The sequence below is a fragment of the Corvus moneduloides genome, chromosome 5, assembly GCF_009650955.1.
Source record: "Corvus moneduloides isolate bCorMon1 chromosome 5, bCorMon1.pri, whole genome shotgun sequence".
Lineage (NCBI taxonomy): Eukaryota > Metazoa > Chordata > Aves > Passeriformes > Corvidae > Corvus > Corvus moneduloides.
Window position 1 is genome coordinate 10,675,205 of NC_045480.1, and position 25,911 is coordinate 10,701,115.

General features: G+C 40.2%; 1 protein-coding gene across 1 annotated transcript; it reads right to left on the reverse strand.

Moving 5' to 3' along the window:
• Positions 1 to 462: 462 nt before the first annotated feature.
• On the reverse strand, positions 463 to 25,911 carry HTRA3 (HtrA serine peptidase 3). The gene is made up of 9 exons (XM_032109616.1): positions 25,351 to 25,911; positions 17,171 to 17,270; positions 15,201 to 15,423; positions 14,348 to 14,542; positions 11,730 to 11,762; positions 10,958 to 11,072; positions 4,600 to 4,648; positions 2,763 to 2,858; positions 463 to 1,495 (listed from the first exon to the last, which is right to left on the reverse strand). Exons 1-9 carry the CDS (start codon positions 25,772 to 25,774, stop codon positions 1,330 to 1,332), a joined length of 1,401 nt encoding a protein of 466 aa, XP_031965507.1. The 5' UTR covers positions 25,775 to 25,911; the 3' UTR covers positions 463 to 1,329.

Consider the following 25,911-nt stretch of genomic DNA (forward strand, 5'->3'; position numbering starts at 1 on the left):
AGTACAGCTTGCTGTGGAAAATGCTCCAGGTAGAAATGCTCCTCTGCCTCCTTGGAAACTGAAGCAATATTCACTAAGGGAGAAGATACTTGTTCGGTTTAGGGTACATAGGAGATCTGGATTTAGCTCTTAGCAGTTCCTCTCCTGGGTTTATTACACAGAATTCTCACATGCCCTAGCTGTAAAACAGGGTTACTGGTGCTTCCTCTCTGCTTCTCATCATGTACAGGGAGAACTGAGGACAACATGATCCCAAAACAGTACTTTCTAAGTGACATCAAAGCAAAATTCACAAATATAGAAAAAAGGTAAATAAATTACTTGTGTGCAAAGCCTTTCTGAACATAATCTAAATAAGGGTGGAATAATTATATCATAGGAATGCAAAAGGTTTTCATAACATCAGGGCCCAATTTTCTATAAGAAAATTTTCTCTTGGGAGAGCCTGTTCCAGTCAGACAGAAGAAGAGGTTTACATCAATACATTATTTGTGTAAACTTTAATCTCCTTACAGTAGAAACATACCCAGTCAAAGCCGTAAGTAGTGTAACAATTTTACAGCAAAGCTTACCAGTAAAAATGCAAAACAAGTTTGTATCAAATTCTTAAAAAACTGTGCACTTTCTCAAACTTAACTTTGTTCAGCACATCGTTTTGATTTATATATAAGGCATTAATTCTATAAGAATCATTTACTATATTCCAAAAATCGCATGACCTAGGTGTAACACTCTATAGCCTGATACCATTTTTGTTCCTTTCAATATTTACAGATTTAATCTACCTGCATGGACATGGAGCACAGAAGCACTAAGAACAAATACAAGCTTTGCCAATAATAGGTTCACATTGAAAAAGTTACATAAAAAAAACGAAAAAGCAGCTCAATTTTGCATTGCAATAGCTTGGGTCTGCTGCAGCCACGACTGTAGTTTAAGAATAATTCCCCCTTTCATAAACTTCCCTCAAATTTGTTCATTGTATTTGGGGTGTTCACTTCCAGCAGTACTTTGATCTTTCAAAATGCAGAACTGAGGCTGCTCTGAATCTGCAGGTACAAGAAGTGGGACCCATTTCTACCAGCTACCCAAAATTTTTTTTCTCCTCCTTCCCAGAACACAGTTCTTAAGTTTCTTTGAAATTTAAATCTGCTATAAATGGCATCTTTGAAGTCATTCTAGCTACTATGTACAGAAATGGCTCAGGCAATTAAGTTAGTCCACCTTGTCATTAGTCAACAGGAAGTATAATTACTGTAGCTGTAAAGGAGGTATCTAGTGTTCCAGAATAAGTGAGTTTAATTATGGTGAGAGCTTCCTCAATTCTATTTACATGACAACTTCAGGCTCAATGTTAAATAGCAAGTCATCATTTCCTCTTCGAACTTCAAGTAGTAGAGGTGATTCATTCATCACAGCCTCTTGCAGGTCACTGGAAGTCATCAAAGGACGCCCATTGACTTTCACAATAATATCTCCATCTTGGATCCCTCCTCTGCAAAGACAAGAAAATGGCAGTAAGGATGCATTCTATTGCAGAGGAAAAGCACAAAGGCTATTTACCACCTCTTTTGCAGATGTGATAAATTTTTAATTGTTTTAGTCTCCACTGACAGGAAATTCCACCCTTCTGACTGTGAAAGAATAACAGGTACAACTCACTAAATGCAAAATAAGGCTTGGGTTTTTTCACTGAGGATTTTCTTCATAAAAAGCAAAAACAATGAGTCTAGATTGCTCTTTGTCTTCTACAAAACTACAGCAAATGGGAAACAGGAATCACTTTTATCCAGTGTTGACTCACTTCATCCATTTGAAAGGTCATGCTTTTATGTCGCCAATATGTATTTCAGGCGTTGGAAATGAAACCCTTCCCAAAATTTCAAGACAGGTAAAACACACCAGGTAAAGTATTGGGAAATTATCTCTCTCTTGCTATTCAAATGTAATCCAGAATAGCTGCTTTTACCACTTTTGTTTTTGACTTTCCTAAAATCATTTTCAGAAATGTTTTATTTATTTTGCAACTGTTCCATAAAATAGCCTCTTCCTGTTAGATTAAGTGCTGTCTCAGATAAAAGCTCTGACAGTGCCTTATGTGAATCCTATCCTGTTTCCTGTTTAAACTTAATACAAATTTCTGTTTATTAATATTCAACATACTTCACAAAACCCCTCAAATTCGTTCATTGTATTTGGGGTGTTCTTTATATTTGCACACTGTTAGTGTTTCATAATGTCATGAAAGGAGGTTGTAGTGAGGTGGGTGGCAGTCTCTTTTACCAAATAAAAAGTGACAGACAAGAAGAAATGGCCTTAAGTTGTACAAGGGGCGATTTAGATTGGATAAAGGGAAAAATTCCTTCTTAGAAAGGGTTTTCAAACATTGCAAGAGATTGCCCAGCAAAGAGGTGGTGTCACCATCCCTGGAGGTATTTAAAAGATGGGTAGAAGTGGCACTTAGGGACAGGGTTCATTGGTGGCCGTGGCAGAGCTGGGTTAATGATTGGGCTTGATGACCTTAAGGGTCATTTCCAACCTAAATGATTCCATGATTTAGATAGTTCTGATATTGAAATGCTTCATTTTTATAGATGTGAACAGACCTTCAGCACAAACATTTTAAACCTGAAGGCACAATTTTTAATTGTCTACAAATGAAGCCTGGTATGAGAAATTACTTGAATATAAAAAGAAATATTACCTACTAGTACCTCTTTGGAGATTTATTTGTGGTGAAGAAAATAACATGCTCTACCTACCTATGAGAAGGGGAGTTTGGAACAACCTCGTGTACGTAAATTCCACTTCTGACATCGGGAAAATCAGCATTATTGTGCTTCAGTTCTTCCACCAAGCTAAAAGAAGAACAAAGTTATACAGAATTTGATTGCACTACAAAAGCAGAAGCATTCAAATATTTTTATTTATTTAAACTTTTTGTGACAAAAAAGTAAAAGAATTAACAATTAATTGTTTCCCTGTTGCTCTGTGATGAAAACGCAGGGTTTGAATTTGGACTAAAACAAGTTACATGGGTTTTAAGAGAGGCAAAACTACTTCCCTGTGCAAAGCATGCTGAACTTAATGGTCTTGTACATCTCCTGCAAGAATCTGACTTTGGCTCTGTGTAGCAGTAGCTCAGAGGGCCCTGTACACAAGCACAAGGGCAGGAGCACTCTCTGTCCCAGATGCTATACAGGGGAAAAAGACATTTCTGCCCAAAGAATAAGTGCTGGTGACAGGGCAGAATTTGCTAACTTTTTTTGTTTGTTTGTTTTTGCAAATCATTCTTAACTTGTCTTTATCTAGAACAATAGAGCTTTTGATGACTTCAGCCAGCAGATAGATCAGAATTGGAAACTTCAGTTTCCTCAAGTTTGTTTCAGGCATTGTTTGTGCATCACTTTCTAAAGAAAGAAGACAAGAACCCACTGCAAAATAGAGGCTCTACAAACATCTGCTCGTTTCAGAGGTGATGACCTAATTTCAGGTCTGTGTACAGTGTGGGTTAGAACCCATTTCTAGAAAGCAAAGATTTTTAAACCAAGGATGGATTACTTGGCTATCTGCCATGAAGAACTGGGGTCCCACAGAAGGAAAACAAGCCAAAATGGCTGCACACATTCTCTTAATTTGATTTTGTACTGAGGCAACTAACAATTGAATAATTAAAGTAAACACACCAAGGAAGTGGTCTTCTTCTGAAAAAAAGGCCTGCAGATATCTTACATGGCTTTATTAGATGCTACAAAAGCAGGAAAATCTCACATTGTGTTCACAATTATTCAGAGAAACATCCCGAGTTTCTCTCCATCAATGATGTTAATGCCATTACACTGATTCATTCCAGCTGAGGATCTGACCCTTCAGGGAGGATTGCAAGAGTGTAACTCAATAAAAAAATGATGGCTTTACTACAACCCCAGCTGGAAATTGTCTTGTTTAATTTTGCAGTCTACTGCCACATTGGAAACATTGCCTACTGCTGGGAAAGAACATCGGCATAAGAGCCCTCATTTATTATTCAAGAATATATCTGGGTAACAGCAAGACACAAAGCAATGTGAGAGGGAAAAGGCAGTAAAGAGCCAGAGGAGGGTGTCCATATTCTGGCTTTGTTAACCTGGAGGCACAAAGCTTTAGTTTAGCACTTTAGCCTCTCTTTCTAGCTAATGGTTAGGCACCAATTCTCACATCAGATGACCTCCACTGGAACTGATAAAAGCACCACCAAACCCTCCATCAGCTGATCTGTCATTGCCACTCAGAGTCACGTGAAAGCAGCATTCTCTTTAAATGTTACCTAAAACCTGGTGTAACTCCAGATGTTCTTGTCAAGAACCAAAATCTGTGTTCAGGCTCTTCCTAATTTCCCTCAGCTATCAGGAGGACATCCTCCACTATCAGTATTTAGAGCATTTCCAGGTCTCAGAACATAGATTTCACCAATATCATTAAAATGCCTGCAGATTTCCTAGAAGCCAATGCCATTTCTGGATCTCTGGAGATTGGTAATGAAAGCTAAATGAAGTTCTGAACCACTACTGACCATATCTTGTGTGCATGATGATACAATTACCTTCCTAAGATACTTACGCTGGTGTTATTGTCAGCATTCTGATGCCAATAAAACGTTTCTTCCCATCTGAAAGGAACACAGAGGATGTTTAAGAAATTTAGGCAAACACTGACAAAAATAACTGCTCTGATGACCCAAAACACCTGAAAATTAAAACAGAATGTATCATATTTTAACAAACTGAACAAAACCATACAGATCTACACTGAGGCTATTTTTAAATTTTGATTAGCCTTGATGTACAGAATGGCAATCCCTCTCCCTGCAACTAAGGGTAAGGGAGAAAGCTCATTTACACTCCATAAGAGTTTTTCCTTCAGGAAATTTAGGAAATTGCTGTCATCTAGTATCACATGAATTCAGTAAATGGAAAATTTCATAACCAGCTACTATTTAATCTGAGACTGGTCAAGACAATTTAATTATATGATGTTCTCATTAAAATGTAGAAATGGGATCTAAATAAATTTTCATTTCCACCTTTCAGAGAAAGAGCAATCAAAAGACTCACAGATTGTCATGCAAGTGGTTTGTTATTTCTACCCCAAAGAATAAAAAGCAAGTTTAAAAACAAACCCAAAATCTGTAGACCTTTGCCAAAATGATCACAAAAATACTCAGAGGGCTGGAGCACCTTCTGCTATGAAGACGGGCTGAGGGAGGTGGGGTTGTTCAGCCTGAAGTAGAAAAGACTCCAGGGACACCTTAATGAAATCTTTCAGTATTTTAAAGGGAGCTTATAAGACAGGACAAAGGGTAATGATTTTAAACTAAAAGAGGACAGTAGGTATCAGAAATAATTTCTTATTATGAGAGTGGTAAAACATTGGAACCTGCTGCCCAGAGAAGTGGTAGATGCCCCAACTCTCAGCACTCAAAGTTCAGGCTGGATGGGGCTGTGACCAACCTGATGTAGTGAAAGATGTCTCTGGTCAGTGCAGGGGGGTTGGACTAGATGACCTTTTAAGGTCCCTTCCAATAGAAACTATTCTATAATTCTATGATTCGCCAGGACTCTCTTGAATTTTAAATGGTGAGAAGTCACTCCTTTAGGAAGAACACCACATTTCTGCAGTTGGCTTTTAGTAAGTCATGACATTGCACAGCTGCCTTATGAAAAAATGCAGTTTGATGACTTCCTAAAGTGAGTGCTGCAGTACTCAGTTACATCCGGCATGAAACAATATTTCCCCTTACTTGTTCCAGCACAACTACTTTGCAAGATCTCTGAGCTTCTCCAGGTTCTCATATGAGGGAAAAGGAGATGTACACAGTCTTCTCTAGCTCTTATTCTTTCCAAGAAAAATGCTCCTGAGTAAAGAATTTAGTTCTGAATCTTACTCATGTCCAATACTCCCATTGGGGTCACTGAAAGCGTTGACTACTAAACATTGGATTTACTACACTCTGAAAAATCCTGCATCCGAAACTGTCACCCCTGCTTTGCCCTGAAATGTTTGGCTCTCCCTTATTTTAAAGTAAAACTAATAAGGCCAAAATCAGCTATAGTAAGAGTGTCAAGAAGTTCAATTGCTCAAATCTGAAGTCTGAAGAGCATGGGCATAAACATGAACTAGCTCACAGTGCTCCTCCAGTCTGCATAGCAGAAATGATGTTTTTCACTTTTTAAAAATATTCAGACATGATAATTCCCCCCCCTGAACACAATCCCCGTGTCCATGCAATGTGGACAGTTAAATAGTTAAATTCCCTTCATAAAACACATCAGTGACAGACTCTCAGGTGACAGTTTTCTGTTTGCATTAAACAATTGCTGCTGGCCATCACCTGTGTGAGGCAGAAATTTGCAGAAGCACAAAGATACTCTGGAGCCTGAGTTAGGAATGTTCACCCGAGTGAAAAGTCAAAATGAAAGAAGGGACAAAAGAAATTGACTGAGGAGAAACAAAACAGCAAGAATGAAATACCACAGGAGAAATAACACTGGTGATAAAGGGAATTATTTCCCCAGTGGCTAATGATAAATGTCAACATTAAGCTTTAGGAAAACAAATAGATCTTGTAATTATAGACTCATTCCTAAAAATTCTAATTCTACCTTCAACTTCAGGCAGGTTGGGGTTATTATTTCACTCGTGTTCATGCACTGAAATTCAAAAAGGCCTTCTGCGCTCTCTCTGCAGTAAGTTTGCCACGCTGTAAATAGCAATTCATGCTACAAAATAGCAGGCTATTGTAGAAAGTAAAACTAAAAACTATGAGCCATGAGTTACTTTAGCAGCAGAATAAACACTCCTCTCTTTCCCCTGTCCAGACATTTTGTTTGTCAGAATAGAAGTAAAAATAAATAAATGCTTTGTTTCATAAAAGTCCATTCCACTCAATTTAACCCAAGTCAAACACCTGCAACAAAACCAAAGTTTCCATCAACAGTGATTAGAGGGAATATAATTGCCCATCTTATTTGAAGTATCAGCAGAGGCTGAACAGGCACAGACAACCAGCTGTAGCGTTTTATCATCCCAGAGCACAGGCATGGTGATGTTGGGGCTAAGTCACATCAGCAGAACAGTATGCACACCTGGAACTACCACTGTCATATTACAACTGCTCTGTGAATAAAGTCTCAAAACCTGTCATTCTGGCAATTTGCGCTATCATGAAGCAAAAGAAAAAATAATTAGGAGAACTGGAATAAAGTGATGTCATAAATCTAAGGAGTACATCACAAGGGTGCAGTCCCAGCAGTAGCTAAAAAAAGGTTAATGTGTTAGAATAATCAGGTTTAGAAAATGTGAAACCATGGTGGCTTAAAGCTGGAGCACAGCACAGAAGAGAGAGAGACTCAAATCTCATTTCACTTTTGTAAACAACAGGCCAGATTAAACACTGATTCCCATAGGTAAAAAGTCACTCAAACCAACCTCAACCATGAGTTTAAACTTAAATCTGTTTAGTGTTAATAGAAAGTCACAAGCAGCTGACCCCAAGTATCCAGAAGCAGTTCACTATTTACAGAGACCTCTGTTCCACAGTTAGGAAAGCACTTGCCTTACTGTTACCTTTATTTATTGATGCTTGCAACAATAGAGATACAAACCAGACAGATAAACACCAGCTGAAGGCAGAAATGTTTATGACCTATAAACTGTAGCAAAAAGAACTGATAATTAAGGAATCATGTACTCAAACTCTTATTGGCTTGAGTAACTCTGGTACAAAATTATACCCACAGCAGCTGATTTCAGTGGGGCCAGGATACCACCAGGATCTCCAAGCGAAGAAATGGATCCTGCACTTCTTATTCAAGTGTAAGGCAAAACTCCTACTTCTTTGCTAATTACTTTTGCACCTAGCTCATCTTGCAGATTACAGGAGCAGCCCTGAAAGCATTTAAGAAAGATATTCCACTGCCAAACAGAAAATGTGAAAACAGCTCAAGCCTATAATGCTGGACTGTGTGCAGTGTCCCTCTCATATAAACTGCATAGCTGAATTTAATCAGTGGCCTGAATCTATCTATACTCAGCAAACCTAACCAACCCCCATGATTAGTGGTAATTATTATGAGTAATAATCTTTCAAATGCAAAGGTAAGAATACTGTTTCAACACAACTAATACAATGTTGTGGGGATGTAAAATGAGGATTCATGTAAATGAGTTGTTGGGTGTGGCCAATGCAGAACTCCCCCATTTCCCCTTGCCCATCTGAAACAAGGTTTATTCCCTTTTCTGCATACAAGAAAGCCACTACAAGAGAAGCCAAGTTGACTTTTTAGGATAGATTTTCTCTTTAATGTTTTGTTAAATTGCTAACTTACTGTCTTCCATTTTAAAGGATCGATGTCTAAACACTTAAGTATGTAGTTAACTTCCAGAGGTAAACATAGAAAACACAGCTGGTTAAAACTGAGGTACAGATGGAGACACTTAACTTCATGCAGCAGTTCAAGACTTCCTAACTATAAAAGGAAGTTAACTGGTAACCCCAAAATTAGCAAAGTCTTTGACCGTTCAACAAACAAACATCTCTATGAGGACTGTGGCAAATCTTTGGTCAAAAATACATTAGGTGCTAGTATATATTACCCATGCATTAGGTAATACAGACTGTATAAATAACAATAATCAGTACCAATTCTTCATCTAAATGACATCCTCTCCTTTTTCACCCCTCTCCACTCCTGTTCTTTAAGAGATCAGATATTTGCAGTTATATATAATGGATGAGATTTAAAAAAATATATGCTTTCTATAGAAAACAGTTATCTGATCAACTGAGACTCAAAAGACCAAGGTCAAGCTTATTAAACAATTGAGTATCTACTATGCCAGAATAAATCTGGAAAGAGTGGTATCCTCAGGGAGTGTTATCATCTTCAGACAATATGGTATTAAGAGCAAAATGGTAATACCCTTAAACGTCTTTCTATGACCTAATTGTACCATAAGGGAGGATCCCACTGAAACTACTCGAACATAACTGGAAGAAAAGAAAACATTATAAAAACATCCCTAAAATTCTGCTCACATAAATTCATTGTGCCAAGAAATAACGACTATACAATAAACCTTAAAACTATTACTAAAGGCCTAAAAAAAGCAAACTATGTCTCAAATATACAGTGAAAATATCTCTGAGAAGCTTTCTCTATGCATTAAGGGCTCTAACTGATTGTTCTGACATTGCAAAATTACAAGAAGTATTTCAGAGAAGCAAAAGCAAAAAAAAAAAAAAATTGAAAAAGAAAAATATTAAGATTGTCTGTGCCCAGGATACTTGAAGCAGTGACAGCCACACTGACACTAAGAGAAAGTGTGAATCCTTTTGGTTAGGGGATAATGTGACATGATAAGTAAAAGATCTGTATGTTACAATCACTGTATAAACTTGAATCTTTTACAATGTTTTTGGGGTTTTTTTTAAGGTTCCATGGGCAAAGCTGTCTCTGGGCCCTTAGCTGGGCTCATCATTCTGTGCAGGCAAAGATGCCTGAAGGAGCAAGGTGGCTGATTTCAGTCATGACATCTCTAACTTTCACTGACTTTCCAGCCCCAGCTACCAGGAGATGGTGGGCTTTGCACAAGGCTTGAGTTCGTTCCTCCAGGCCAGGCCTACAGGGTGATCCATTGCTCCTCCCTGGCTTGGGATGAGCAGTTTGGTTCTGAAGAGTAGCATCACTAATGAGACACCTGTTTGTTTCAGAAACCACCAACCGTCAGTTAGTAACTAGGGCAAATAAATAAGTTTTTTGACTTGTTGACTGAAACAAAATTGTCAGCTACTTCAAAATGCACTTCTCAGCATAAAATTAACACCTTTTTTATATCTACTCCTTTCCCTCCCCCCAAATCAACAGTGAAAGCAATATAATTTGTGGAATTCAGCCAAACACAGATGAGGGGACCCATCAGGATTGTGAGGCTCTCATATATACAAGCAGATGCATCACTTTAAAACCGCTGACTAAGGGAAGTTTCTGAAATAGCACTATCTGAGAGGACAGTGGTGTAGGGAAACAACCCTGGCATCAGGAACTGAATGAACTCAGGAGAAGACAAGATTAGTAACAAAAAGATTGAAGACAAGAAGCAGCAGCAGCCAACACTCATGATAAAAGATGAGTAGTAGGGTGTGGACAGATAAATTGGCAAGCAAAAGACTAAGAAAGGTTTGGCCTGGATGCAGCATTACTAGATCAGCTTTGGCTGGGCAGCCTGCAGTATGACATCTAGAACAGGGTGACAGATACGGTGCAGGCACGTAAAAAAAAGTCTAAAGTACTGCAGTTGTCATTGCCAATAAACTTAGATTTATACGCTCTCTGGGGCAGAGGCCTTTTTTTCTTTCTGCCTCTCTCCCATCTTCCCATGTATTTCTTCTTGAATTAGTAACAGCCCTTCTTCCACCAGGGTCTGAGGATCTACCACAATATCTTATTATATAGCCCTGACATGCATGACCATGATAAAATATAGGTCAGGTTCTATGGAAAATGCACACACCTGTGGACAGGTGCTTAAAAAAGTTTTTTACCTTATTTTCTACAGTACACCTTAATCTTCTTTTTGCTTGGACAAGAAATGAAAAGAGGAGACTAAGACTCCTTAAACAAGTGATCATCTGTTCTCAAGATCATTTGAGACAGTGATGATTCATCTGTGTCCTCTCTATTCTCAGAGGCCCTATTTCCCATCTTTACACAGATACTGTCTGCTCTTTGGGGGGTGTGAGTAATAAAAAGCCTCTCCTACTTCTGTAAGATTGTTTTCTATTTCCAAGTCTGTGATGCTCTATACTGTAAAATGATGCTGCTCCTTTCAGTAATAGGATCCCAGACCCATGTCTTTTGGCACTTCTCCTGGATCAGGATAGTAACTGGAAGATGTCACTGTTTCTTGCAGACCTTACCTTTACTTTGTTTGTCGTGTGACTCTGTGAGAAACTGAGTGATACGGTCTGAAGGAATAGCAAAAGAAATTCCAGCTGTGACCTTTAAGGTGTTAATCCCAATCACTTCACCATCCTGTTGACAGAGAACACCCAATTAAAGTTGTTCATAAGTACAGGATTCAGCTCCCTGCCGAGCATTTCATGTTAAAAGCTGGTGTAAGAAATTTTAGAGTGTTGTAATCACTCAAGAAATAAACATTACTTATAAGGGAGGATCTGGGCTTTGATTCATAATCCATTTCGCATTTAACTGTGATGGCCAGAGAGATTGCAGTACAGTGTGTTCATCCAAGGTCCATCCCACCTCTCCCAGCAAGAGATTCCCTCTGCCAAGCAGGCAGTGGAGTCACTACTACCACTACAGCCACAGGTCACTGACCTGCAAAACCAGTGCTGATTTAAAGCAATCTACTTTGAAATAGTTGTGTGGGTCAAGCAGGTGCCATCTTTGTTGTGCATCCCAGGTTTCACAGTGTGAATGAGCATAACTGCTCCTACCAGATCCCTTATTCCTCACTGCTATGTAAAATTTTCTGTGCTCAATGGGGAAATGTTTTCGTATGGTTTGTGAACTGACACCTAATTTGCATATTCTGCATTAGCTTCATGTTATCTGCCTACCATTATCTTTAATGAATTTTTCCAAAAGAACATTCTCCCACTAACTTCAAACTAGCTCTTGAAACAAAACAAAACAACCAACAAAAAAAACCAGGTCACATGGACTTACCAGGTTAACTAGAGGTCCTCCAGAGTTGCCATACTGTAAAAAAATGACATAAGGGAATATTAATACTTCACTGCAGGAAATGTGATTCTCACTTCAAATAGTACTTTGTTTGTAATTAAATGAAAGAGAGGAGGTCATTTCTTAGGCAGCACTGACAGACACAGTATCAAACACAGAAGATTACAAGTAGGTCTTGTCCTACCCCTTCACTGCTCTCAAAATTTTTTTCTTTTCAGAAATAGGCTCTAAGTTAGGATCTATCTATCTGGAGTGGCTCCTAAGTGTAAGACTTATTAAATAGTTAAAACTAGTATTATGATTCTTCTAAAGACTGTCAGTAAAAGGTTTTGAAATAATTACTATTTAAAGTTATATTTCAGTGAGATGCTTATACAGTTTTTGTTTCATTCATCAGTTGGTTTGTAAGACTGTCAGTGTCTCATTCTCCACTGGAGCAGAATACAGTGTTTTATGTATTTAATCACAGCATATTGCTATGAGGTAGCTACTACATAAGGATTGATTTAATAACCACATATCCCTCCCTAAGGAGGGCATATAGCAACTCTGAGCAGCCCAAAATTACCTAATACCTAATGGCCTTTAAAGGAAACATGCAACAGGACCACAGGAAATGAGAGTTGGGAAAGTTGCTTGTCCATCTTCATGTTGGCTCAACAAGTTTGTTTTTGAGTGAGGCCAGAGTTTTCGAGTAGGTTTGCAAAACAGCCAAGAGCAGCAACTTTCCATTCAAAAGAAACAAAAGCTAAGTGATGTATGACAGAAAAGTGAGACACAAACTGTTTACAGTTAGATAGGATTGGACAAACCTTACAGATTCTTAGGAGAATAAAACAGACATTAAAGCTTATAAAACAGCTTCAAAGGTCAAATTTAAACAAATAGATCAGTTCCTGATATTGTATCTCTCCAGTGACCAGAGGCTGCACACTTTATTTTTATGTCTGACTGACACAACAAAACCAAGATAATAATTTTTCAGCCTTCCTCAGCACATCATCTTTCATTCAATTGTCTTCTGCTTGAAGGATGTGAAAAACCTTCAGCATATGCAACACAGCTGCATTTAGGACCTTACTGCCCTGTTTTCTCCTGCCCTATGTTACTGCTGTCCCAGCATTTCTCAAAAGGCAGCTGCAGGCACATTCCTGCAGGAAAGTCTTGGCTAAGCCACAGGAATGCTCTGAACAGACCAGCTCTCAAGCTCCTCCCATTCTCAGGAGAAAATAAGTGCATTAGCTAAGCAGAAAGCATCCTTATGCCAGGGACCTTCTTCATATTTTGTGGTCTCAGATGGCAAAGCAATTCAAACTTATTGTCATTTTCCTCATCTCATCTGCTATCACTCTTCCTTTGGTCTAGAATTATCTGACACACTCTACTATCCTTGTCTAAACCTCCTCAATAGCTTTGGAGGGCAGCAAATGTCTTAAGTATATACACAAGGAAGGAGTCTGAGCTTGAAAAATGTGTGTAGGCAAGAAGTCAAGAATCCCATATTCTAATTCTGTCTCTGCCACCAATTCAGTGTGTGCCTCCAAGCAACCCATCTTGCCTAAGTTTTGCTCTTCTACTTGCACAGCTGAAGAGAGTAATTCCAATTAAATGTCTGGAGAGGTTCAGCTCCTGGGTCATACAGAAGCTTTTTGAAAAAGCTCACTTTTATGTCATATCTTAGTACAAAAGATAATTACCTTCATTTTTTTCCTCCCCCCACAATTTCTCTCGACAAGTCTGTGACAATAACCATTCGGGAAGCACTTTGTGTGTGTAAAACACTCAGTCTTATTACTTGTTACGTCAAATTTGACATTGAGGTCCAACAAATAAATCCTGAAAATATTTTCTTTTCAATGTGTAACAGATTTAAGCTATAAAGTTTTAGGCCATTTTCCACCTCAGATATGTGAGCAGTGCTCTTTTTAAAAACAGTACAAGCTAATCACACACCCAAGGACTTCACTTAAGCTCTCTGGATCCCTCCAAGCTGCTCTGAAGGAACATTATTTCAATCTATTTCTATAGAACATGCAATGCTAGGACCCTGAGCTCCAAAGCCTCAGACTTTGTTATTTTACATCTTGATTCTTGATCTGAGTATGTAATGTGCAAAGGGGAAAAAACCCCCAGAACTCTCCTTACATTCTTACCTGGGTGTTCTGTCATTACATTGAAGCACATACTCTAAATTTGACTATTCCATCTGGTTCCAGTGGATGGAGATGAAAGAAACTTTGGCTCTATTCTACAGCTTCCTTGACCAGAGCAGAACAGCAAGCAGAGAGAGAAATGTTGTAATTTACTGCTGGTTGATACAACCATGTGTTACTGCATGAGATTTACAGAATTAAAAGGGTCTGACTTATGCAGCATCCTCAAAGACAACCTCAAAGGAAGAACTTTTATTTATCATACCTTTCATAACACGTCTGAACACAACTTACAGACACTGCATAGACTTTTATAAAAGAAGAGTTTCATTGAATTTAAACAAAGCTGCTTTTATTTAGTGGATTCATCTTTCAGAGCAGGCACTTCCATTCTGCATAGGTGGGGAAGGACTGTGAGGTGAAGCTCATCACACACCTCATACTTACATTAATAATAGCATCTGTCTGAATGTAATCCATATCCGAGTCCCGCAGGCCCAGTTCTTTGCCGTCTCGCTGAGCAGTGCTGACAATACCTGTTGTCACAGTGTTCTGCAAGGCAAATGGACTTCCAATTGCCACCACAAATTCTCCTGGCCTCAGATCAGCAGAGTGTCCCAGTAACAATACTGGTAGTTTTTTCTTATGTAAACACAGAGAGAAAGAAATAAGCATTAGTTCATACTTGAAAAAAACCTGATTGCAAAGATCAAAAATGAGCAACAAGTTAGGAACATACAACTTTCCATTACATTAAGGAAAGAGCCACCCACTATCATACAACCAAAACTTATGCCAGGAGGGTCACTGCTTTAAACTGTCTTCAAAAACAAACAGCTATCACTAGTTCCTTGCAATTTCACCTGGAAAAAGAGGGCATCAACATTTCCCTGTTTTCCAGCAGATTGTTCCCTCCTCCTAAAAACCAGCATACAAACCAACTGCAGACCAGCCTGCCATTCTCTCTGCATTATGCCCCACCTTGCTTTCCGTGCATACTGGCACAAACCTTAGAAAGGTTTAGCCTGGGTCTTTAGGTAAAGATAGCAGAATTTAATATTAAATATTAACATATTAAATGAGCTGCATTTTTTTTCCTTCATTTTTAACAGTTTCTAGCACAGAAGACAAAGTAATTTAATTCCAAGATATGAAAAATTTCCAGGTCTGTATTTCAGTACATTGTTTTCCACAGATATTTCTAAGGAATCCTTAAACTTATATTCTAGTCAATCACTTAGTACTAAGTGAAACTGAAAGAGCTCCCAAATGGAGTCATTCTTCTGTTTATGCCACTCACCTTAGGGTGAATCTTTATTGTTGCAATGTCAGATTTCTTGTCAATGTCTTTGATGGTTGCTTCATAGGTATCTCCATTCTGGAGCTGTACCTTCAGTTGTTGTCTCCCTGATATTGCATTTGTGCTTGACACCACGTGGGCATTGGTCACAATTAGACCAGAATCAGACATAATAAACCCAGATCCACTGGAAAGGGGGACATTTCGACCAAAGAGAGGGTGCCTGTATAAAAAGCAAGCAATTCTGTGTCATAAGGGAAACCAACTTAAGAGAAGATTATATTGGACATCATTTACCACCTTTCACCCTGAGAAATAACAAAGCATTTGATGACAAATTTTACAGTCCTAAGAAAAATTAAATTTAAAAAAAATTACAAAGAAATAATCCCTTCCTGAAAATTGTGACTGGTTTTAGTCAGTCAGGGAGGTAGGAACTGAGGTTTACAGACAACCATCAAGGTCCCTTTCCTTGGTTTCCAATTCTGTCTTTATAGACTTCCTTGCACAGAGTCTAGATGACAAAAAAGGAAGGAGAAGGAACCCATCTGATCCCACTAGTTATTGATTCTGTACTGGAAGAGAACAATGACAGGAAATAAAAGGGCTGAAAAATGAACTGATCCTCTAATGGGAAAAGGGGAAGAAGGAAACTTGCAGCTGGACAGAGGCATAAAGGAAGAGGTGAGGTCCAACAGGAATCAAAAAGCCCAAGTGCAGACTGGGTGGAAAAAGCATGTCTGGAAACCAACATGACTAAGAATGTGAAAGAAAAAAAATGAAGAACACTAGCAATGGGTAAAATTTAGTGGAAAACAACATGTGCTGAAACATAGACATGTAAAAGATTTTACAAACTGTTCAAAGTATTATGAATTTTCTCTGTGAACAACTGCTGTAGTGACCTTAGATTTGTTAGGAGAACAGAAAGTTCCTGCACAGCAGAAGACAAGAAAAGGCCCACAAATTCTTTCTTCCAAGACATGGTCCTGGTTAGGATATTATTTGAAAGTTCTGGGCTATTTAGCAGTAGAGAAAAAGCAGTATTAAAATTAGCACCCAGCAGGCTGCTGGGCAAACATTTACTTATAGGGAAAGAACAAACAATCTTAACTACACGTGCAAAGATCTCAAGCATCTTAAGCTGAAACATTCTCTCAAAGGACCAATCACCATGTGCACAAAGCGATGTCTCCTGATATCCCTGATTATCTTGATTTTGCATATTAAAAAAGCCTACAAAAATTCTCCAAGAAATTCTTAGGTCTGTGGAAAACGAGAGGACTCCAGGAAGAAAGGTATTCACATAATGGAGTACATGCAATATTTGCAGTCATTTGTTCTGACAGCAGGTTGTTCTGACCACTCATATTAAAACCTGCCTCCCAGGTTGTTTTGAGCATTCAGTGTTGAACTTGCCACCTCATTTCCAGCTTCAGCACCCTGAATATTGGTATTGTTCTGGTCAGCAACTTTAGTACCTTTCTTTCCTATCGGAAGTCATTTCTATGTTTAGATAGGTAACATCTGCTTAACATTGTACCTCTTAATGCTCTTCCTGCCAAAATAAAATCACCTCTCATTGAAAGTAGAAAAAGCAACAACAAGCCATTTTTTCCCAGCTTACCGTCTGGATATATATATTTGTATTTAAACTGAGATAATAAATACATTCCAACAAGCAATACATTTTAGTGAAGGCTGAAGAGACCTCCAAAGATGAGATAGACTCATTTTAGGGTAGACAGTATATATTGTATAGTACCGTAAGCCCATTAGAATAGATCTACTGAACAGAAACAGAACACACAAACGTGTGGTTCTCTCAAGAAATGAGTCTGCTGTAATGTTTTAGAGTATTTAGACTATTAGTGAACTTCACGAGTTCAAAAGGAAAGTTACAATGCTGGAAAAATCTTTGTAGACATTTGTTAAACACTGTAACTAAAAGAAAGAATTGAAAACGTTACCTGAGGAAAAGTTCAATGTGTACAACTGCAGGTGCAATCTTTTCCACCACATCTGCTATGAAGTTGAATTTGTATCTTGGGCTGCTGGACTGTAGGTGACCTATACTAGCAGAAAGAATTGGATATGTTAATAGGACAATACCCTTTTTAAGCAAGTAGGCAACATGAACCTCCCTTGAATTGGTCTGTTGCTCCTACTATAACAGCTTCCAAACAGTATTTGAAAAGGAGTCAAAGTCATTAAGATTGTTCAAAACTTAACTAGCATTTTTCTGGATCCTGAGAAAATTAAACATCAGCATCACTTAGCTGTGAGGGTTTATTTTGGAGTCTACAAGCCCTGTCTCGAGCATTTTTCTCAGGACAACCACTAATTATTATCCAAAACACATACGGTCATAAGATAGGTTGGGCTGGAAAGGACCTTAGGAGGTTTCTAGTTCTACACCCTGCTCAAAGCTGCATCAGCTACAAAGGGAAACCAAGCTGGGACATACAAAACTCCAAGGACAGACACTCCAGAAACTGCCTGGGAAACTTCTCCCACTACTTCACTGTCCCCCATGATGTAAAAGCTATTTTTTTACATCAAGTCTGAACTTGTTGAGACTCATGTTCCAACTCATGCCCATTGTCTCTCCTCCACCCATCATGCACCTCCGTGCAGAGCCTCGCATACAGGGAGGCTGCTCTCAGCTCCTCCTGAAGCTTTCTCTTCTCGAGGCTGAACAAGCCCAGGACCCTCCATTTCACCTCACAGGAGATAAGTCCAGTTCCCCCCAGCCATTCTCATGATCTTCTCCTGAACTCACTGCAGTTTGTCAATGCCTTCCTTGTACTGAGGGATCCAAAACTGGATGCAGTATTCTAGATGTGGTCTAACAAGAGCTGAGTAACACAGCTGAAGAATTTGGGAGCCACAGTTAGAACTTAAGTTCTAATTTTTAAGTAGACACATTAGAAACCTGCTTTAAATTACAACCTTTGCACCTAAAAATTTTTCCAAAATCACATTTAAGCTGTCACATGAAGCTGGGCCTAATGATAGATTACTAAAAGACCTGACAAAAGTCAGTATGGTCCTACATTGAACAACACTATACACAGCATTTATTAAGTAAATATAATTATGTGAAATGAAGGCTTTAAAGAGGGGGGAAAGCCCACAGAATCCTGGCTTCTAATGCCACAACATCCTGGATTCTAGCATCACAACATCCCAAAGTAATAACACTGCTTGTGCTAAATGTCATATTCTCTGCAGTCCCTAATACACGGAGACATATCACCACACATGTAAAGCATATGATAGGGGTCATATCACCACACTCAAATAGCAATCTTTCATGTTCACAGCCTGCTGCTTTAAAATTAACTATGGGGCCTACCAAAGGGAGCAAATAAGTTGAAGAAACCAGAACAAGAAAATGAGGAATTTCTTCATAGAAATCTGAGTTCTTCATCCTGTTACTGGACACAGGATTTACTTCTGAATGAAAAGAAAACCTGCTTACATTTAGCAAGCTAGATTTATGTGATACTGAATAAACAAAAGGAACAACTTGGCAGGACTAGATGCAGTCTATTATTTCTAAGTACATTCTCATGCACTCTGAAAAATCCCTCCAGCCAATTGAATATGATTGTTTTAGTGCTTAGTTTAAAAGAGCACAAACAGGAATCACAGAGAACAGTCAAATATAAGCACAATATACTGTTATTTATTTTGCTTACTAGGCCACTGAAGATTTATCTTACCTTCAGTTCCCAAGCAGCTTGCCTGATTATGCAGTGTATCCTTTGAAGTCTGCTAACATGACTTTGAACACTTGCCTATACAGCAAGTGTTCACTGACAGGATATAACATTGCCATCACTTTTATCTTAATAGACATGATCATGCATCAGTGAAAGGCAGCTGATAAACTAGCCCAGAACTGGGGGAAAATAGTGATGAATGCAGCCTTTCAGTTGATGTAGATCAGCTTAGCTCTATGTGAGCCAGGGCAACTAAATCCCTTTGCATCTTCTGAGTGATCAACTGTTCCGCCCAGGCCAAATGGTTACAGCACTGTACATGGCCAAAAGGAAGACGCCTGCCAAAAACCTCAGGTTTGGGCCACTCCTGACTAGCCACCAGGCCAACATCATGGGTGGCAGTGGCTTTCCAGGTAGGATTTGGGGGAGGCAGAGAGAAAACATCTGAAAGAGTGGATGAAACATGAAAAAAGAAAATGCAGCAATACAGAGAAGAGGCTAAAACTGAAACAAGGCTTGTCTTCTTGTCATACCACAGCAAAAACATTTCTCTGAGCAGAAGCCTGAAACCTCCCTCCTAGGGTCAGAAGACAAGAATGTTCAAACCTGACAGAAAATCCAAATCTGCACCAATATTAAAGGGAAATCTGAAACAAAGGAGGATCAAGCATAACACTCAGGCTTTGTATGAAAGATGTGGCTGAAGATCTACTGGGCTGATCAGAGATGAGCTGTTCTTCCTCTTGTCTGATGGGGACCAAACACTGGTGAAAACTGACTTACAAAGTTGAGAGGCCTTCAGAGAATCTTTCTTGAATCATTTTCTGCAAGCTGGCAGTAATGAGAACCTTTAAACACATTATATGATGTGCCAGGAACTCAGACTATGGACATGGAAAACGTAACTTCACATTTACTCTCACACATACAGCACTACTCAAGGGAACTGAAGTGTTGGTTATTATTAACAGCATTTTAGTGCATAATTATTAAACTGATGGTTTCCATCAGAAGTTCTCAATATACTTCAAAAGGGAGGAATTGAAGCCTGGGAAACTGAAGAAGGAAGCAACATCCAACACTGAGTATATTGCATGAGGTCACCCTGAATACCAGTGTTATAACTGTAGAGGTAGACTCTATCCTTTAATTTGCATTAGTTGGCAGACACTAGCTGCTGCTACTGTCCTTACTAAAAGGAGAAAATTAAACATGTATCCCCCCACCATACTCCTGCTGCCTTGTGGAGCCCCAGACAGCCCTCAGATCTCTGCTGTCCTCAGCATGTAACAGCTCTGAGCTCACAGCACCTTTGTGGATTTTGACCCATTGACTTTCTGAGATTTGCCACATAGTTTTTCAAAGGTCTCTCAATAATGTGCATTATTTTCCATGTTAGTACTGAATGTTCAAAATAATCTCACACTAATGAAATCTAGTTTGTCTTGGCAAAAAGACAATTTAATCCAATTAGCAATCTGTTGTATAACCAAGACTTCAAACATGCTGCAACCAGGTATTTGAAACAAAACCAAATTTATGCTGTATGAGTCCTTAACTATCTATGCATTTCTTAGTCAAAATGCTAGATTTCCCCAATCTGCTCCACAGCCACGAATCAACCAGATTTTCAGTAGACTTGAACTTCGATCCTATCATTTCAACTAAGTGATTAGATCTTCAGGTCTCCAGCTCCTCTCACACAACACCGAAAATCCAGATTTCAATGTAAGTGCATAAACTGGAGCTACACATTTTCAGCCTATTTTCTAAAATGTGATCTTATGTTTCCAATTTTATGTGCTCCACCTACACTGAATTTGAATGGCTAAAGTTAAGTGCCTGTCATGTAGGAGCAGCCTTATTATCAGTTTAAGACTTTTCCTGGATAGTGATGTTATCTACAGGCTATGGGTTCATTTAATAGTGGTTTATTTACTTTCTTACGGAGACAATAGACCCACTCCAATATCATTAACCCTGCTGTAAATCCGGAACAACGCCAACAAATCTGTAGAGTTAACTTAGTATGAAGAGAACTGGGAAAAAATTCAGCAGAAATAATCATTATAATCCCACTGAAGACAATAAAACCAGACCAATTTACATTTTCAAAAGACTGAACATTTCTGAATATCTGCCAGCTTAGTCCCTGTAGAATTAAATCAAATCACATTCACTGCTTTCTTAAAGACAATACACTGTATTAAAATCCACAACTTTATATTCATTAAGAATTTGTGAGCCTGGGAAACTCATTCTTTTAAGGCCGTTTCCCCATCCCCCTTTTAAAACCAGCTTCAGAAAAGATCTGTGCATTCAGCAAAATTATTATGTCTAAGGGAGGACTGCAACCTGGCAGATCTGATCACCAGGGATAAACACTGTCCCTACTATGCTTTCATGGAAAGAAATGAAAGACAAATAAAAGATTATAATGTCTCTGCTTAAAAAACAGAAACATCTGCTGAAAACATAGGTTCATGGGCAGCTTTTCTGATGAATTCAGCATTAAGATCAAGTTGCATAGCTGTGCACTGACCATAAAGCCTTGGTGAGTTTAATGCCACATTATGGTTCAGGCAACTTGTTTATACAATGGATAGCTAACGTGCACAGATGAAAACAATTTGGTGAACCAACACCAAAGTGGCTTTCTTGTGTAATGCAGCAATCACAAGGGCCAGACAGAGACAGACTGGCACAAGCCTTCTAGCACAGACACCTCACTGACTTAACAGTGTTTGTCTGCTTGTTATTCCTCCCTTCCAAGTGACCCTCATGAGGGGATGCAGTGAGAATATCCCTTTCCTGTTACCTGTCCTTTACAAAGCAGTGAAGCGCTGTACTCTGGATCGAATACCAAATACTGTACAATATCCACCCTCACCTGCAGTAACTCAAACCAGCTCAGGCATAAGGAAAACAAGCAGTAGCGGAATGTGACCAGAGTTTGGGTTTCCAGTAATACCTTGCAGTACATTTCCCTAAATACAGCTACAGGCAGCTTTAAGGCTTTGATGACAAGAACACCAGCAGGGAACTTCAGTATCTCTTACTGGGCCAACTTGTCAGAAATGTGAGTGACCATACACTCAGTTGTTCCTTTGTATCTTCAAGGTTATGTACAGGCACAGTCCAAGCACCCAATGGAGAACTGTGTGCAGTGACTCTGCTTATGCATTAACTGTGCTTCAAACATTCTCTTAGGAAAATGAACTTTTAGGCCCATATCTAGCAAACATTTGACTGACAGGTGAGGCTTTACATCATGACCCCTTTCTGAGAGTGACTTCAGGTTAACAGTGCAGAGGACAGCAAATGGTTAGTGTCAAATCCATCCTCAAACATTTTCTAATCAAGCTTTTAATTTTCCTTGTTCCATTGACAAAAGAGCACCTGTAGTTAAAAATTTTTTTTTTTTTTTTGCTTTAAGTTCTCGTCACAGAAACTATTTGCAAAATAACATTGCAGGGAATTTAACTCTACTAAGTTGTATTGAGAGATCAAAACCAGTCCTTTGTTCAAGGAACAAGCAGATTGACTGTAGATTGCAGATGACCAAGTGAATCCTTTGAGTGAGATGTTTGACATCTTAGTAGATAAATATGTGGCATTGTTAAAACTTACACTTGCTGCCCTGAGAAGCAGGGCTCTGTAACAGCAGGTCTTTCATTACAGAGGCTGTCCTCCACAAGTATTTATGCCATTGCTTACATATTGGCTTTTAATAGCTTGTCCTTATCACAGTAGGTGACAGAAGGCACGAAAAAACTAGCTGCTTCAGAATATATTCCTATACATAGATGTATTTAGTGTTGAAAAAGTTTTAAAAAGCACAGTGTTTGTAGCAGGGAGTTTAACTTTGCTCAGGAGTTCTGCAGACTGTTCCTATTAGTATCTCTGAGAAGCCCCTGGGCACACACATATTGTAGAATGTGAGTTACAGAGTTCCTGGACCTCCATGCAGTACACACCCTATTTAGTATAATGTGTAGAGAACTTGCAATTTGGCATGGTGCTCTTCAAGCTAATCCAGGACTTCAACAAGGAAAAGCAATTTTAAATTCTGTTAATTTTTCAATTATCACTCAGTAACCCATGCCACCTCTTTCCTCCCTTCCATCCTGCGTCCTTTCCTACCCATTTGTCATGCATCCCTGTTTGCCAGACTGCTGTCACTAGGAAACCACAGCGAAGTTTCTCAGCCTGTCTTGGTTTATCACAGCCAGACTCCAACTCAGCATCAACATAAGCAACTGGAAAAGGACAGGAGTAGACATTTCAGGAGCCACTCCTCAGGGTCCATGTGTATTCTAAATAGGGCCCAAGTCATACTATGTGAAGCTTCTGTTATTTGAGGCTGTTTTAATACATGGATGGTTAAGTAAAACTACATTTACTTCATAACTAGCTTATCCCTTCAAAATTTGAGTCATCTGAGGCCAGGCAAGAACATGGAAAAGAGAAATTTGACAGCAATTTTACACTGTCAACTTTCTTCCAAGCCTCTCATTACAGCCATTGCATGTTATTGTTTAAAAAAACAAAAACAAACCAAAAAATACTGTAATTGAGTTCTATTCCTGGCTTAACCACCAACTCAGTCTGACCTTGGGCAAGACACTCGGTTTCTTTGAGCTTCAGTTTGTGCAGCTGTAGAACTGAATAAAAAAATTTAAATCTTAACAGAGAACCAGATGCTTCATCTAAGCTGAGGTTTTCTGAGACAAAAAATAAAGCCAAAATAAAGTGAACACTAAAATAGTTGCTTGGAAAAAAATAAAGTTCTCTGCCTCACAGCTCCAAATTCCTAGGCCTATTAACATTAGATTCAGGAGGATTCCTTAAAGAAAATGTCATATATACCAAATGCCAAACACTCAGCGAGCTCTCAGATGCAGGCTAGCCCACTCATTTTGGTTAAACATTCTGATTATTTCACGTGGATCAGTTCCAACAACGTTTTAGGAGTACTAAAGCTAATAGATGCTGATGTGGAAAGGAACAGGCAAAAAACAATTTTTAACTACAAAATACTGGTGAGGTTGATGACTGCAACTTCAGGCTGGCATCTGGAGTAATTCTTGGCTCTGACAAGACACTTGGAAAGGAGCTCCAGGAATATACCTCTCTGAACTGGTTTAGCCTTTCACAAGAGCAGGATACACATGAAAGATCTCCTATTCACACAAAGGCTACAACAGTAGCCCTTTTCCTTCTGAACCCTCCCAATTATTTTGGCCAGTTTGCTATGAATACAGGATGGTTAGTGGCTCACCTGACATAATGAAAACACTAATGCATGTTTTAAAACTCCATTAAGCATAGCACTTCTCTTTCCAGGAACTCTGTGGGGAAGGTAGCAGAAGCAAACCCTTAAAATAATATATCCATAACTATGTGGAAAGATACTGCCAGCATTAACACTACCATAAAGAGACACATTTTAATATTAAAAGGAAATTACTAGCTTAAGAGATTACTAAACTTTCCAAAGTTAAATCATCAAGCCTGAAGCTGTCGTAGCATATCAAAGGAGCTGAGCAAAGGCCTCAATACTTTACAACAACCAGAAGACCATTTGATAGCATGAGTGCCAATATTTTACACTATAAAGGAGATTCTGAGGCTTTTTTCCCCCTACTTAAGGCTCTACAAGACTACAAAACCCTTTGGCAAAGAAAGCAATCCAGCCAAAAGATTATGTTCTAGGTGGTTTATCTAATACTCAGTGCTTTTTCTGCCCTGATCGGCTTTTAGAGGCGTGCCTGATTTGCCTGTCAGGTGAATCTGCTCAACACCCCAAACCCGCGCAGGGACGGTCCCGGAGCATAGGTGTTCCCGGCTCCCCGCTCTGTTTGTGCGGGCTGCGCTGCTGCGGCTCTGCTGTGCGACCTGCACGGCTGATGCCACCCAACACCGCGGCCGTCACTGGCCATATGGCGAGCGAAGGTGGCACTGGCAGGACGGGAGCAGGCTTGTACCGCTGTCCTGCCTCCAGAAAAGGCCACGGCTGAAGACGTGGCCGCTGCCCTGCCCTGGCAGCCGGGCGACCTCCACCCACCTCGCTCCCATCTGGCAAGTGCGTCCGTCTCTTGTCCCAGGAGCACTGCGGCAGCAACCTGCACCTCACCGAGGCATCCACAGCCATGCTACCGGGGGAAAACCTTCCCAAAGCCCAGCCCAAGCCCACACGGAGCATCGAGGAGAAGGAATTTTGCTGTTTAGAAAGGACCTGAGCATCCATTCCGCACACAACAGGTGTCATTAGCAGCTGGGTTACGTGCCATGCCCTTGGAGGGTTTCAGAGTCCCTAGAGCCACCCAGTCTTCCCAGGCCACTGAAAATCATGACTTCCTTTACCCTGGAAGCCAGGTCTCCTACCCCGCGCCCCGCGGCAGGTCCCACCATGCTCCTACCCGATTCACAGGCTCCTTTCTGGACCTGGGCGACGGCGGGCAGCCCGTGCTGCAGCGCCTTGCGGCTCACCGCCTTCAGCTGGCAGATGTTGTCGTAGGTCCGGCCATCGCTGCCGCACACCTGGGCGCTGAGCTTGCACTGGCAGACGCCCTTGGCGAAGCGTTTGCCCATGGGGTAGCGGCAGTCGAGGCTGTCCCCGCAGGGCGGGTCCTCCTTGCGGCCGCAGGAGTCCCCCTCGCCCGCGGCGCAGATAAGGCAGCAGCCGCAGCGGTCGGGGACGTACCCGCTGGGGCAGCTGGGGCTGGGGCACTTGGAGACATCGCAGCGGGCCGGGCACTTGGCGCGGGCGAGCGGGAGCTCCGCGGCGTGCGGGCCGGCGCTGAGGGACAGCAGGAGCAGCGGGCTCAGCAGCGACACCCGCATCCTCGGCGGGGACAGCGGCGGCGGAGCACGGGGAGCGAGCCCGCCCGGCCTCGGGGCAGGAGGCGGGAAGGTGCGATCGCGGCGAGGGAAGGAAGGGGAAGGCGGGCTTTATGCACAGACGGGCAGGACAGTGTCTT

Excerpts from the sequence above, each read along its gene's own strand:
- HTRA3 (XM_032109616.1), bottom strand. The coding sequence starts at position 25,774 with ATGCGGGTGTCGCTGCTGAGCCCGCTGCTCCTGCTGTCCCTCAGCGCC. Across the intron at positions 14,543-15,200 it reads CAATAAAGATTCACCCTAAG|AAAAAACTACCAGTATTGTT; the intron begins GTGAGTGGCATA and ends TGTTTACATAAG. Across the intron at positions 1,496-2,762 it reads CCAAACTCCCCTTCTCATAG|AGGAGGGATCCAAGATGGAG; the intron begins GTAGGTAGAGCA and ends TTGTCTTTGCAG.